At 32.8% G+C, this 16,436-nt stretch overlaps 2 protein-coding genes across 2 annotated transcripts; one reads left to right on the forward strand and one right to left on the reverse strand.

The window, feature by feature from the left end:
- The first annotated feature begins 4,126 nt into the window (after positions 1–4,126).
- Positions 4,127–7,185, forward strand: LOC142523062 (putative LRR receptor-like serine/threonine-protein kinase At4g37250). The gene is made up of 2 exons (XM_075626701.1): positions 4,127–5,958; positions 6,442–7,185. Exons 1-2 carry the CDS (start codon positions 4,371–4,373, stop codon positions 7,137–7,139), a joined length of 2,286 nt encoding a protein of 761 aa, XP_075482816.1. The 5' UTR covers positions 4,127–4,370; the 3' UTR covers positions 7,140–7,185.
- Positions 7,186–11,640: 4,455 nt separating this feature from the next.
- On the reverse strand, positions 11,641–13,544 carry LOC142523033 (cyclin-D3-3-like). Its single transcript, XM_075626675.1, has 4 exons — positions 12,819–13,544; positions 12,502–12,703; positions 12,201–12,331; positions 11,641–12,109 (listed from the first exon to the last, which is right to left on the reverse strand). The coding sequence occupies exons 1-4, from the start codon at positions 13,317–13,319 to the stop codon at positions 11,846–11,848; spliced, it is 1,098 nt and encodes a 365-aa protein (XP_075482790.1). The 5' UTR covers positions 13,320–13,544; the 3' UTR covers positions 11,641–11,845.
- Between the last annotated feature and the right edge of the window lie 2,892 nt (positions 13,545–16,436).

Genomic DNA, 16,436 nt, shown 5'->3' on the forward strand with positions numbered 1-16,436 from the left:
CTACAAGATCTGATATTGTATTCATCATTGTTTTTTTTGTTTTAGTTCCAAGAAATATCTTTTATCTCGGAGAATAGTATGTGTTGTACAACTATCAAGTATTGCAAACTTCCATTGGATTACCTCCTTGTTTAGCTTTGTTCATACCAATTTCCATATTTGAACTTCAAAAAATATGCAATGAAAAAATTACTGACAATACATATGTAATTTATTGAAAAATATAAGGCATATCATAATTATACAATAAAACATTAGTATATGAGCACATGAAAAATAAAATATTTTACATTTCAATTCCACCAATATATTGATCATTTTCAGAGAAATAATTTAGAAAATTTGCAGTATCAAAATGAGTTGAATCACTCAAACAGCCACTGTATTCAGTGAAGTTGGTATCTTTTTTTTCCCTTTATTGATTCTTTATAGAGCTTACAAAGGTGCTCAAGGGCTCGACAAATACGAGATCAATGTCCTGGAGTACCGCATCTAAAACAAGAACTTTCAAATCGTTTTGAGTGATTTTCATTAACAATCATGTTCTCATGATGCCTTTTTATCGGGTGGTTCGTGACGCCCTTTTGAGATGAGTCATAGAAGTAACTATCTCGATTGTTTTCAAAATCATGGTCGCGACCACGACCACGACCACGACCTCGATTTTGACCTCGACCAAAACCTTGTCTTTGAATTTGATTTTGGTTTTCAGGTTTAAATTCATTTTTACTTACAGTATTTACTTCTGGAAATGATGTTGATCAGTGGGTCGTAACTGATGATTTATCATTAGCAGCTCGTTGTTCTTTTGCGTCACAAGAAGACATGCGATAAGTTCAGAATATATCGCAGATCAGCACACTCTATATTGTTGTTGTAGAGTTATATTTGATGTGTGAAAAGTGAAAAATGTTTTTTCAAGCATTTCTGATTTCGTAATCTCATGTCAAAAAAATTTTAATTGCGAGATTATTCGATACATCGCCAAGTTGTGGTCACCGACTTTCTTAAAATCTTGGAATCTTAACGTATTTCATTCATCACGGACGTTCAGAAGTATAACTTCTCTTATATGTTCAAATCTTTCTTTTAATCATTTTCATAAAGCCATGAGATCTTTTCAATGAGATATTTACATTTCAATCCTTCATCAAGATGTCGACGCAAAAATATCATAGCTTTTGTTTTTTCTTGTGATGATTAGATATCATTTTCTTTAATAGTCTTATTTAGACCCAATGACTCAAGATTCATTTCTACATCGATAGTCCATGACATATAATTTTTTCTCGTAATGTCTAGCACAACAAATTCGAGCTTTGTCAAATTTTACATGGTGATACTATAAAAATAACAATTTATTTTAGTAGTTAAGTTCCAAATCTATTAATAAGACAATACAGAGTAACATATTAAAAAATAAGTACAAGCATTTTTAAAATAAAATAAAAAACGCGGGGCAGATATTCTCCGATAAATACAAGACTAGTGAGTATAATAACCGAAATAATTATACAAAATAACCTTGAAAGAATCATCATCTTCTTCTTCGAAAATTGATGTAGAAAATTTTTAGGGAGGAAGAGTAAGTTTGGAGTGATTGAATGTGTTTGTAAAATCATATTTGTAGGGTGAAAGCTAGCCGTTTATGATCGTTACAAAATCTTAAAAAAATAAATGTATGTATATGTAAATTTTATGCTAATAATATGATATATATAATGTTAATCATGTTTAAATAGTTATGTATATCACATTACATTATTATAATGAGGTGTCAAAGACTCTTTTTATATAATATTGTGACATTATACAAATATATATAGCACAAGAAAAATATATAAACGGTGAAATAATCAAATCACGTTATTATAATGAGGTGTCATAGACTCATTTTATATAATAACATGATATTATTCAAATATATATATATATATATATATATATATATATATATATATACAATAATTAAACAGTAACACAATAAATTATATAAGGAGTGTAATCACATCACATTGTTATAATGAGGTGTCGTAGGCTCCTTTTATATAATAACATGATATTATATATTAAATATATACACAATAAAAATAAATAATCAGTAAAATAAATATTCTTAATTTTGAATATTGTTACATTTTTCTTGTGTTTTGGAGCTTGGAAAAATATGGAGAACCGAACCTTCAAGTATCGTGCATTCGTGCTCAAAACGTGTTAAAAGTAAAAATTTACGGTAAAAAGTAAAAAAAATCTCAAACTCACAACATATATTAAATTACACACTTTATAAAATTTTGTTTACTCAATTGTGTGTTTTCTTCACAAATTGAGAGACATATTTATAGAATTTTTTTGGAAATAATCCAAAAATAAATATATTATTACATACATTATCATACACTAATTTTCAATATTTACAACTCTTATTTTCAATATTCAATAATTTCAACTCTTATTTTCAACAATATAATATATTTTACAAGTTTTTACAACAGTAAAAATTTTGAGTATTTGCCAATAAATGTTAACTTTGGTTCAATAAACCGACTGCGCATGAGATTTTAGCACAACACATTTTTCTCAATAAGAAAAGACGGGTGTTACAAAAATAAACAAGGAAAAAGGAAATTAAAATGGGAAGATTATGGAAATATAACAATAGCTTACAAAAAAGGCAATCCGACATTAAAAAGTCTTTTTATTTTTCTTTTTATTTTTTGCTTTAGTCAACTCAAGCAAAAAATTTAAGTTTGCGCTTTACTTTATTGCAATCCGAACTGGGAACTCTTCGTTAATGTTGAGGATGAACCACATCAAACCATGCATTCTCGACCAAGGAAAATCTTTTTTGATATTTTATGAAATTCATTTGCATTTTTGTTAAAAAAATTATTTTAATAAGGTTTGCTTTTTCATTATAGCACACTTCGAAATTTTTGGGTATGCATTTCCAAAAAATTAATCCAAAATTTTCACATTGACCTATTAGTATGGAATTTGTCTAGTACACAAGTAATACGTCAAAATCATTGATGACCGAGTGAACCGGGTAAGAGCTTGGTGGACGATTTCACCTTGTCAGGTTGATGAGATGGAGATGGAGATGGAGATGGTTGCTCGGCATCTGGACCTGCACTTTCAAGGGAGAAAGAAGGTTAATGGGTGCCGAAAGATTCTCTGGCGTGACCACTCCGACGCTCAAGTCAGTCAAGAGTTATAGAAAGAATCCTTTAATGTTTAAACAAACCTGGTATTTATAGAAAGAAATTCAATGATGATCTTGTTTCCAGTGCCCGCTTACTAATTATGACAAGATGGTTGTCAATTCCCTACTTTTCTGACATGCAAAACTGTCTCTTTCGCTTTGTCAAATCCATGCGATTTTGACTGTAATGATTACCAAGATAAAATATCTCATACATGTGTACTCGAGTGATGTGCTATTATCGATGTAATCCGGGTAGAAAGCCATCACTTGGGAACTCGTCCGGAAGCCCGGGCTTCTGGTAGCCCGGAAAGATGATGTCTAAGGCATTCATTTGCCCGGCTATTATCGGATTGGCCCAAAACTTCTCTTACCGTGATACATGACTTGGGATCATCCAATACCCATGACCCGGGCCTCTCCGAGGTGATCAATTATGTTGGCATTAAAAACTGAAAATTGGAAACTGAAAGTAACATGACGACAGTGTAATTCTTACTCACTTAAAATATAGAAAAGGGGTTTCTTTTTATTAGTTTGATATTCTAAAGTACAATCTCATCGATTGGGCCAAAATATCGGCAAGACTAGTATTGATCGACAAATGAATCCCAAAAGTAGGAAATTAGATGGAGTACCGTGTGATTGAAAAATATCAAAGAAATTTGATAAGTGAGATTTATTATTATTATTAAAATAAAATATTTAATAAAGACACCAAAAATTGAAAGTAATTGTTCCAAGTACATGAAAGTGAATTAGATGTTTGGTAATCTTACAATGTAACTTTCCAATTACTAAAAAAATTATAAATTCATACAATTTTTTTGATCGAACGAAATCCATCGTTCAAATGAAATATAATGTTATATGTATATAGTTGTAAGAAAAGAAAAGAAAAATAAAGATATCCAAAGTACCATCAAAAGTGTTTTAATTTGGGGAAGAAATTTGGACTTTTTATTAAATGAGCTGTGACTCTTCATTCAATGCATGCATTCTTTCTCTTTCACGCGAAGCTCCCTTCACATGGCCGCCCCTTCTGCAAAATAAATACCAGTTAATTAGTTTCTATATCGTTGCACTCTCTATATGCCTCAAATTCCCGCTCAAATCCTCGGGTTCTAGCTGTGTACAGACTACAGTCGATGAATGGTGATAAATAATGGGCACCAAGAGTTTTGGTGTACTCCATTTATGGAGGTGGAGGAATCTCGCTTTCTTTTTCATGCTTCAAGCTCAATCTTTCGGGCTGAATACTGACGGCCTACTCTTGTTGTCTTTTAAAAATAGTATCTTGAGGGATCCGTTAGGAGTTTTGAAGAACTGGGATGAAAATGATGAGATGCCATGTTCGTGGAATGGAGTCAGCTGTGGAACTTCTGGCTCTGCGGAAGCTTATTTTCGGGTTACGGGATTGATACTCACGGGTCTCGGGCTTCTGGGTTCAATCCCTTCGAATCTTGGAATGATCGAACATCTCAGAAATCTTAATCTCTCTGGAAATTTCATTACCGGTCCCATTCCTTCCTCTCTGTTCATCGCTGCAGAGCTTCGAGTTCTTGATTTTTCGTACAATAACTTTTCGGGTCAACTGCCACAAAATTTGACAACTCTTCAGAATTTAACAGTGGTTTCTTTGAAGAACAATTTGATTTCTGGTTCACTGCCAGGTGGGTTTAATTCAGTTCAGAGTTTAGACGTGTCTTCCAATTTGATCAACGGATCTTTGCCTCCAGATTTTGGTGGCGCTATAGTTTCGTATTTCAACGTTTCGGTTAACAGACTCTCCGGTGAAATTCCGCCTGAATTTGCGGTCAAAATCCCCGCAAATGCAACAATAGATCTGTCGTTCAATGATTTTGCAGGCCCGATTCCTAATTCTAATCTTTTCTTTCACCAAGACATCAAATCGTACTCCGGCAACCCCAGATTATGCGGGAAACCATTAAACAATCTCTGCTCGATTCCATCTTCTGTTGCAATTCTGCCTGATTCTTCTTTTGCACCGGACTCTCCACCAGCAATCGCTGCCTTACCTACCGACACCGCCCCTGGTTCAGCTCCATCTACAGGAAAGCGAACTGGGCTCAGGACCGGAAAAATCCTGGGAATCATCATCGGGGACGTCGCCGGAATGGGAATCCTCGCTCTAACTTTCATCTACATTTATCATCTGAAGAAAAAGAAACACGAGGATCGTACTATCCAAAAGGAGACAGAACTTGCTAAAGATCACTTCGAGTGGGCATCCTCTGAAACATCCCCCCGCCAATGCCACTGTCTAAGATCATGGGCTTGCTCAAAGAAACAAAGACACGGCGCCGCCACCGAAGATGAAGCGGAAACATCATCAGAAATCACGACTCCCTGCAACAGAGACACCGAAAATTCGCTTAAGAACTGCGAATCCCACGTTCCCCGAGAGCAGAAAAAAGGATCCCTTGTGACTGTCGACGGAGAAAAGGACCTGGAATTGGAGACATTGCTGAAGGCCTCGGCTTACATTTTAGGCGCCTCAGTTTCCAGCATAGTTTACAAAGCTGTGCTTGAGGATGGTACAACGTTGGCTGTGAGAAGAATTGGGGAGAGTGGCGTGGAGCGATTCAGGGATTTCGAGAATCAGATTCGAGTGATCGCGAAATTGGTGCACCCGAATTTGATTCGGATTCGAGGGTTCTATTGGGGTGAAGATGAGAAGCTGATTATTTATGATTTTGTGCCCAATGGTAGTCTCGCTAATGCTCGTTACAGTAAGTTCTCATTCTTCTTTCTTTTATATTTTTTGGGCAATTCGGTTTTTAGTAAACTTATGTTGAATGATTAAATAAATAAATGGTTCTCCTACCAAATTTCGTAACACTTGATTTTTCCAAGAATTCTCCGCGAGGATCTTCTATTTTGAGACCCGCTGATTAACCAGCATTCTTCATGCGATCAATCTCAAATTTGATTTGATGTATACGAAAATTATAGGATGAAAGGAGTCATTTATTTTTGAAAGGGTTAGATTGTAACGAGAAAGATAATAGTTTGTTTGAATGAAACTATTGTGACTGAAACATTGAAAATTTGCAAGTCAACCTTGTCTTGTTGCAATTGGAATTATTATCGTTCGCCAACTGCGCATGATAACGAAGTCAACGTTTTGCAAGCAGAATGCCTGGCCCTAGAGGCCTAGACGAATAAGATATTCATGGAGTCTAACATGCTCTTTGCTGGTCTCGTTTGTGTAGGAAAAGCTGGGTCCTCCCCTTGTCCTTTACCCTGGGGAAATCGGGTCAAGATAGCAAAAGGGGTGGCCCGTGGACTTTGTTACATCCACGAGAAAAAACATGTGCATGGACCCAGCAATATTCTGTTGGGCCCTGGAATGGAGCCCATGATAGGAGACTTCGGCCTCGAAAGGCTCGCCACCTGTGATAGCAGTTCCAAGGCCGGTGGATCTGCCGGAAACTTCGGGAGCAAACGATCCACAACCTCAAAGGATAGTATCCACGATTGCACAACCATTGGGCCTACTCCAAGCCCGAGCCCAAGCCCGAGCGTAATAGGTATTTATCTCTATCACGCACCCGAATCTCTTCGAAATCTCAAGCCCAATCCAAAATGGGATGTTTTTGCATTCGGTGTTGTGTTGCTCGAATTGCTGACGGGAAAAGCAATCGTATCTGATGAAACAGTTCCCGGCTTAGCCATCAGAAATTTCACCTCAGCAGAGGAAGACAAGGACAAGATTTTGAGGATGGCTGATGCGGCGATACGTGCAGACGTGGAGGGGAAAGAGGAAGCTTTGTTAGCACTACTAAAATTAGGGTGTAGTTGCATATGTAGTGTGCCACAAAAAAGACCACCAATGAAAGAGGTCCTCCAATCGCTTGAAAAGATCGAATGCTTTTCATTTTCTTCGTCTGACAATTATGGCCAATTGTGATCATAAATTGACCCAAATATATGAGTATAATTCGACTGTATTTTAATTTTTTGGGTTTGATATTATATGACCTCAATAAAAATCATGGACTTGCTCATAAATAAAGAGGCGGTCTCTATTATGTGTGTCTATATATAGTTTTGTTATGGGATAAACTCAATTTTGTGTCCATCAATGAGATGACAGTAATATATTGGATACGATGAAATATATAGAAATTAAATATTCAATAGATGAGTGGCATTTCATTGATAGACACAATATATGGACAACATATAGAGGAGGTATAACATTAGGTCACGAGTTCGAGACACATTATATTTTATTGGGATATTGGAGTCATTGTGTGGCCCACATTATATTATGCGATTAATAATCTTATCAAGGCTTGTTGTAATGACAGGAATCCTCTAGCTTGTTAGTGAGCAACAATCAAAATAACTCCAATCGTTATACTTCTGGTAATGCATCATGGTCTGATTGATGAACTCAGCCTAAGGTTTCTTAGAACGTGAATTGGATTTGGGGACCATGCTTATATTATTTAAATTATAATTTGATATTTTACCTTAGATATTAATTAATTTTTTAATTTATGCTCCAATCGAGCGAGCCTTGATTTTGACGCTTTTTACGCCCGTGATAGTTGAAAAAATATCGTCCTGTGTCCAAATCTTATAAAGAATCATCATGTGTATGTACACTTCACAAGAAACTAGTTCATACCGAACATACAAGAAACACAAAGTTATACCCATTCCTTTTCCATATAACATGCAATTAAACTAAAAAAAATTCGAGGGAGGGTGAAAATATTAAATTTTTTTTTTTGTAAATACGTGAAAATCTTAAAATTACGATTAGGGTTCTATCACGAGAAGCAAAAAAAGAGGCTCGAAGATTAATATTATCCTATTTCAGTAGCCATTATTTTTTAAAATCGAGAGACGTAGCTTAGAATAAATCTTCTTATTTCAAGAAACCCCATATCTTTATGCAAATTGCATTTACGGTCATCAAATTATACCAGAATCATCGGGCGGGCCCAATGCAATAGGTCGTGCAGCCCGTGGGTTTTTTTAAAAATATTATAAATTAATAAAATTATTGTAAAAATATGACAAATTGTAAGATTTTGTAAAACTAGTACAATCCGGGACTGTCCCGGATTCATTTTTTTATTTTTTTTTTAAAAAAAGTGGGGGCACGGATTTTAAAAAAAAATAAAAGGGAGATCGACGACGGTTTGGGAAAATACCGTCGCTATTGGCGACGGACAATTTAATAAAAAACCGTCGCTATTTGCGACGGTTTAAACGAAATCCGTTGCCAAGTCAAATCCGTGATTGTGGCCGATTCGATCCGTGTCTTTTCTTCCTTTTAAGTAAAAATGCGTGTATTCTTTCCATCATCGTCGAAAATAATTGTTACTCATATTTATTCTCGCAACTTATTTCTTTCATCCGATTTATATGTGCAAAATCCATCTTTTCTACTTCGATCATATATTAATATTATTTGTTGATTTTATCGTCCATTTCATTTGAAGAGATACGAAGAGTTAATGTTTAATTTCGTAGATAATATTATAATTATATATTAAGAAGTAATTTTTTGGGTAATTTTTTTTAAATCATTGTCATTTATTTCAGATATTAGCATCGTCCGTTTATATTATTACAAGTTCCGTATAATTACGTCTGAGAAGGTAATTTAATTAATTTTTTTAATATTTTGTTTGTATTATTTATATTATATTAATGTAATTATAATTTTGTTCACTAACATTATATGATTAAGTATAATTTAGTTAAATAGTATATTTTTAATATTAATCGCGATGTTACAAAATAGTTTGAATATTAAAAAAATAATAAATATGGTACCTGCAATGAACAAGAATTATTAATAAATACAAAATTTTAATACACAATTTTGTAATTATATTAATAACTTTACATGTTATAGTTTTTTTATTTATAATATTTTTTTTTAAAAAGCCCGTTCATTATACAAGTTTTAAGTTTTAAGTAATAACAATAGTTATAATATTAATTGTATTATTGTAATTGTAATACTGTAATTTAGAATTTTTCGAATAATAATAAATATACTTAATTTAATTATAATAATTATATTTACGTGATACAATATTATATCTACACTGATTACAATAATTAAAATAGTTATATTTAATTTACGTGATATAATATTATATCTACAATAATTACAATATTTAATAACTATAATTAATTTAATTACAATAATTATATTTACTTGATATAATATTATATCTACCATAATTACAATAATTACAATAGTTATATTTAATTTACGTGATATAATATTATATCTACAATAATTACAATAGTTATATTTAATTTACGTGATATAATATTATATCACGTAAATTACGTGATATAAATTACGGGCTTTATATAAATCATATTTATTATTTTTTTAATATTCAAACTATTTTTATTATATCGCGATTAATATTAAAAGTATACTATTTAACTAAATTATACTTAATCATATAATGTTAGTGAAAAAAATTATAATTACATTAATATAATATAAATAATACAAACAAAATATTAAAAAAATTAATTAAATTATATTCTCAGACGTAATTATACGGAACTTGTAATAATATCAACGGACGATACTAATATCTGAAATAAATGATATGTATTATAAAAAAAATTACACAAAAAAATTACTTCTTAATATATAATTATAATATTATCAACGAAATTAAATATTATATCTTCGTATCTTTTCAAATGAAATTGATGATAAAATCAACAAATAATATTAATATATGATTGAAGTAGAAAAGATGGATTTTACACATATAAATCGGATGAAAGAAATAAGTTGCGAGAATGAATATGAAGAACAATTATTTTCGACGACGATGGAAAGAATATACCCGCACACAGCTTGTTAGAATCCATGACAGTGTATTACGGATTTGGTTTGGCGATGGTTTTTTGTTAAACCGTCGCCAATAGCGACGGTGTTTGATAAAACTGTCGCCGATCTCTCTTTTATTTTTTTTTTAAATCCGTGCCCCCACTTTCTTTTCTTTTTTTAAAAAAATAAATAAAAAAATATGAATCCGGGACAATAAATCCGGGATTATACTAGTTTTACAACACTTTATAATTTACCATATTTTTACAATAATTTTATTAATTTATAATATTTTTTTTAAAAAAAAACCCTGCAGCCCGTACCGTCGAAAAGTGTGGCAATCATTTGAAGGTATTCCAAAATTTTCAAGATTTTCTAAATGCTTCTAATCAATATTGAACTGCATGATTCTATCATATGCTAATTTTTTTTTTATTTGTTGATAAATTACTTGTACGAATATTTTTGTCATTTCAAATGATTTTATCGAAATTGTTCTCATTATTTTCATTTATTGGTTCTATCAATCAATAGGCAGAATAGCTATACATAATTCATTCATTCATATTTGATATTTCTTGGAAAATTGGCCTCCAAACCCACGAGGATTACCATGATTATTGTTCCATCTCCTCAATCAAGTAGTCTAAAGGGGACATCATCATCACAAGACACTTGATGCCGGTTCGTTCTTCTGCATGAGATCCACATTAATTAAGTTCGTTGAATCTAACACAAGACTATGATAGTACAATAGGTTGGAATTCTCCCTTGATACCTACGGCCTCTATAGTTGGTGTGAAAATCGTGTTTCTTTAATCTATTTCACGTATTTGGATTGTTATCACGTATCAACTGAAAATACATATAAATAAATTACGCAGTCAATCAGACGAGCACGACATTTTATAAAACTTGATCTTCAAAGTGTTCCAATTCACATCATGTGTCCCACTGTAGAACACTGAAGAATTTTCATACAATATAATATATTATTCGATAACATATTTTAAAAAAGATCTGTAATGCAAACAATTGGTGTGTTTCACAGTAAACAAGAACCAAGAAAACTTAACAAGTCCAATCAAGAAAAAAATATTGAGAGAATTGTTAAATATTAGAACTTGGACTTAACTTAACCTCAAAAGCTATCAAGTCCATATATGCAACTCTCAGATATTTTATCCAAGGTCAAAACCAAGCAAGAAAAGCCCCGTCAAACAGCAACTTAGATCACACTGCAGATAATCTTTTCATGTTTTCAAGAACATGACTCCACATATCATATTAATATAAAAACTTAAAACAAAATACTAGGTTTACGTACTCGACGGTAGTTCAGTTTAATATATAATTTTTTTTAAAATACAAATTTTAAGGTAAATAAACCAAGTTATCCCAAGATTGCCAATCTGGCATATACATGGGAAAGTTTTCTTAATTCAAGAATCCATCCTATTTGCAAACAACCAAAGACATGGAACACTCATCAGTCGTCCCTGTCGCTGATTCTTGATCAAACATACATAAGCCAGTATTAGGCCTCATGCTGCACAAGAAGGGGTTTTGAATTCATATTCAATTAACATAAGATAAAACTGTGATAGCATCTCTCTCAGATATAAATCTCCACCCCCGATCAAATATAACAAAGACAGTAATCATAAATATAGGTCTCATCCATCGTCGAATTGGCAAGAAACGGAGTAAATGTTGCATAATTCCTTTAGATTATGATATAAAACATAATGAAAAAGTTCTTACAAAGTACCACTGCTACTATCAGATTATAAGAAACCAGGGTTCAGTCCATGAGGAGCCAATTTCATGTGCTGATCCTGAGCTTTCCTTCTCTTGAACAATGGCTCTGGTGATGATGACACGGATGATGAAAAGGCCCAAGAATCATTAGAGCTATCTGAGCTAAAATAAGCATCGACTACACCGGTTGGAGTGCTCGGTATGGACTCATTTTTACGTTTGGAATGCAGCTTAATGCAATGATCATCCATTATCTCCATTATCAGTTTATGGCATTCATCAACTTTTTCCTGTTTATAATTCATAATCAAGAATTAAGGTCTGATAACCATTCATTCTTAAAGGAAAGACCAAAATATTATCACCCAAAGTACAGCTAACCTTGCTAGCTTTAAGCACACTCACAAACTGATTATGGAGTTCCAACTCTTTACAAGGTTCAATCTCTCTAATAACATACATCATTGTAGCGGCAGCAACAACAGATGGAAGATAACGAAGGAGACTAAAATCTGTGATAGCGTACATAACCGGACAACATTAGCAGTTGATACGAAAAAAAGGAAAAAAAGAACCAGAGAACGAGAGAGAGATTCTCATTGATACACATTAGAAGTTTGACATAATCTACAATCCAACCGATTTATGATAAGTTTATAGCAAAATTATCCGATCTACTTACCGGTGAGTACACAGAGAATCAAACTCTCACATCTCCCCAAAAACTCCCAATGTGGATTAATTAGCGATCCAAATCTCCTCGTAAAGTGATCAAAGTATGGGATCGGTGTCACAGGATTCATCTTCCATTGAAGTGTAGAAAGCACCAAGAGTTCCATTCTCTGAATAGTCTTTGCCTCGAACAGATACTTTGATTCTTCTACCTTAAACGCGCACACAATCAAAAGTCGATAACAACACAATCAAATCAGAGAGGCACTTAAACAAACACCTGCAATTAAGACGCACAAAGAATGAAATGTTGATGGGAAAACATACTTGAAAGTCTATCAAAAGAGGCACTTGAGTCTCTTCCACCTTTGCTGCTAACGAAACACAGGCCACAGCAACCAACTGGCTCATCCATGGTTTATCCTTTTGAAAGTAAGGGCTAGCAATAAATATATCATAGTAGTTCACAGCTAAAGCCGCGGTCAGGGCATTGAATCCATAGTGGGAAACCACCTTCAAAATCCATACAATGGCCTCATGTCTCACCATTTTTAAACATCCATCTACTTTTATTTCTTCAAAACTCCAACGGGCTTGTGTTTCCTCCTTAGACAAAAGGCTCGAAACCTCATCATCCTCCCAGAAAAGGTCACGCTCAAACAGAAAAATGGGGGGCTTTCCGCAAATCTCGAGAAAATCTTCAATTTCTGGCTCTTTCAAGTCAAACCCAATGCTCGAATCTTCGTCAAGATGCTCTTCTTCGCAGTAAAGGGCATCAAATATTGAATTCTGGAGAAGGGATTCTTGTTCTTGGATATGAGATACCATCTTCTTCAAAGAAGAAGACACTGGAGCCTCTGCTCATTATCTTTAAAGATTCAATCTTGAGCTCTGAATCATATCTTCTTACGTATGGATTTACCCTGGCTTGCCCTTTCGTTTCCCCCTTTGACGCAGGAAAGAGAGGAGGTCGAGCGTCGGAGGCAACCTAAAGAAGAATGCAGAGAGGGCTTTTATCCGAGTGACCCTCCACGCCTGTCCTTTTTTCCCACTTTTTGTTTAACAAATCTTTTAAAATGCAAATTTCGCTCCGAGTAATTGTGTCTTAGTTTTATTGATTATTACATGACTGATTATTTATATATAACTTTTCTATTATCTTTTTATAAACCTTCACTGCTAAAAAAAATTACATAATTAGTTACTCTCTTATAAACTTTTTCAATTTTACATCATAATTTCGATTATTTTATTGATTTTAATTAAAACTAAGAATAGTTCAATATAAATAAATCATTTATTGACTATTTCTTCAATTAAGTGGAAATTTCGTTGTATGATATCTTCCAATAAACTTAAATCTATAGTCTTATATTATATATAAATAATTATATTGCACTTTGAAATAAATTAATTAATTATCTGGTATAAAGTTATCAATTTCCCAAGCGCAATATGATCTTGTTAAGTTTTTTCAAAAAAATTCCACTGGCGTTTGATGCATTGGAAGACCCGCGGATCCACACACCACTCAAGTAGAAGGAAGCCAGTACAAATTCCGACCACCTCATTGCAAATCACAACTTGTTTAACTTAATTATTTATCTAATCGTGGTTAGAACTAAACTACTAATTATGTCTTACTCATGCATCGATCTGAATGTATTGAAGAATTCGGTGGTTTTTTGAACGTTGACAATTTAGGACGTGTTTGTCCTACATGAGAATCTCGGGAGATGTTCGAGCCTTTTAATGATAATAATAAAAGATAAACTCAAACTAAACTAATATTTGTGATGTTAACTCGGGTCGAAGTTTCACATTAAAAAGATTTTTAATTGAGATCCCATCCATGTATTCCTCCATCAATCTTTGGAAAAAAATGTATGCCATCTGAGCTTGGATCAAACGTAAATCAGAGTACAATCGATGCATCACAAGCACGACAGATCCACTGCGTTGCAAAGAAAAACAAATTCAACAATGCCAATCTTGAGGAAAGCGATAATTGATTGGATCGATCGAAATCCAGTCTCTAACAAACAAAGGGCTACTCAACCCACTAGTCAAAACTCTTAGCCACCACACTAATTTAGCACTCGCATTTGGGAAAAATAATATTTTTGTATATATAAATCAGATCTAGTTGTAGATTTGTTTGACAAAATTAATTATTTAGACGGTCTTATATGAGTTTTTGTGATATATATACGACAATAATCATGACAATATTCTAACTACTATATAATATATCCAAAAAAAAATCCAGTTAGACGTTTCACGTGCCAATTTTTTTATTCGGATATTCAATTCGAAAATGTACCTAAGACTGTCTCACCTACTCTATATCTATATATATCAAACAGTCCCACATCAAATCATTTATTATATTTTTGCAATGTTTCGAAATCGAACATATTACATACGAACATGTCTCTCTCAAGTTTAAAAGAAATTTTTTTGTTATAATTTCGCATTTTATAATACTCTCATCTACCTAATTATCTCATAAAATCCAGACGTGACTATTTTATATATCAGTCTGTCTCTTGTAAAATAAATGCTATCACGAATTTTTATCTGTAAGATGAGTCAATCATGTCCATATTTACAATGATAAGTAATAGTTTTAGCATAAAAATAATATTTTTCATTGATAATGCAAATAAAAAATATGCCTCACAAAATAACATCCTAGTCTCACAAATTTTTTGTATTCTATATATATATAAATATAAATGTGTTTTTATCTTGGTTTGAGCTGTTACACTTGCTGTATTATCAGAATGAGCAGGTAAGTTAAAATTAGTCGGCAGGTGTGGACAGAGAGAGAAGAGGGGTGATGTACGTTTCACTTGGGGATTCATTGTACTAGTTTCGTTTAAACATGCACCACCACAAACCACAACAGTAATATATCAGAAGGTGATTATTGAGATTACCAATGGGGATCTAATAATTATCACTGATTTATACATTAGATTATGTGTTTAATCACACATGAAAAAATATATAAATTAAATTTGAGACCATGATAGAGAGTTTTTATATGAACTCATTATGAGTATATGTGGTCTATTAATCATTTATTAAGTACTAACTATTTTTTCACGATTTCGTCTCGTCTCAATTATATATATTTTCTTCCTTTTTAAATTGTACTAAAAATAATTTTGTATTGTTTTTTGGTTAACTATCGTAAGGAAGAACCAAGCAACTTGAAGATAATTAATTTCGTTCACAATTTTTATCAGTAGGTTATTTACTGCTAGTCATTCATGTTTGCCACATCATAAATATATTTCAAAATCGAACAAGCCCGTATGTTCGATCATGGTTAATTTGACATTTTCTATGTGTCGTTTGAACAAAATAAGTTAAGTTTAGTTAATTCCAACTATAGTATAAACCCAATAACATGATCCCAAACTAATTAATTTTAAATTCAACGCCAATCTCGAGCAAAGTAAATTTAAATTCGAATATAAAAAATGTTAGTAATATTCATCCGTCCTCGGCTTTAATTTATATATATTCAATCCCTGAACTTTTTTATATATAAAAAAATGCTAATTAAAATACATAAATAGTTTTTCTGGAAACCATAGGTTTATATTATTTGTTCATGTTTCGAGGTAAATTCTTATTTTTTAATAAAAACATGCCAGGCTAATAAAGATTTGAAACTCGTGCATGGGAATGCGAATTAATATATTTCTCAAAAACAGTATTGCATAAATGTGGACATGTTGGGCCATTTGTCGGGGAAATGGAAATATTTCTTAACCGAAATTATATGTATATATTTTTTTAAAAAAAATTAAAAGCCCAAGTTCCCGAGGTTACGTGCATGGGGCGAGTCCTTTAGTCTGGTGGTGGTAGAATATAACATACGCCAATGCTGCTGCTCTGCCAACACCCCTTTCTCCTCACTTGCGTATACTT

This window comes from Primulina tabacum, chromosome 13 (genome assembly GCF_025594145.1).
Source record: "Primulina tabacum isolate GXHZ01 chromosome 13, ASM2559414v2, whole genome shotgun sequence".
NCBI lineage: Eukaryota > Viridiplantae > Streptophyta > Magnoliopsida > Lamiales > Gesneriaceae > Primulina > Primulina tabacum.

Excerpts from the sequence above, each read along its gene's own strand:
- LOC142523062 (XM_075626701.1), top strand. The coding sequence starts at position 4,371 with ATGGGCACCAAGAGTTTTGGTGTACTCCATTTATGGAGGTGGAGGAAT. Across the intron at positions 5,959-6,441 it reads TCTCGCTAATGCTCGTTACA|GAAAAGCTGGGTCCTCCCCT; the intron begins GTAAGTTCTCAT and ends TCGTTTGTGTAG.
- LOC142523033 (XM_075626675.1), bottom strand. The coding sequence starts at position 13,319 with ATGGTATCTCATATCCAAGAACAAGAATCCCTTCTCCAGAATTCAATA. Across the intron at positions 12,332-12,501 it reads GATTCTCTGTGTACTCACCG|ATTTTAGTCTCCTTCGTTAT; the intron begins GTAAGTAGATCG and ends ACGCTATCACAG. Across the intron at positions 12,110-12,200 it reads GTGTGCTTAAAGCTAGCAAG|GAAAAAGTTGATGAATGCCA; the intron begins GTTAGCTGTACT and ends AATTATAAACAG.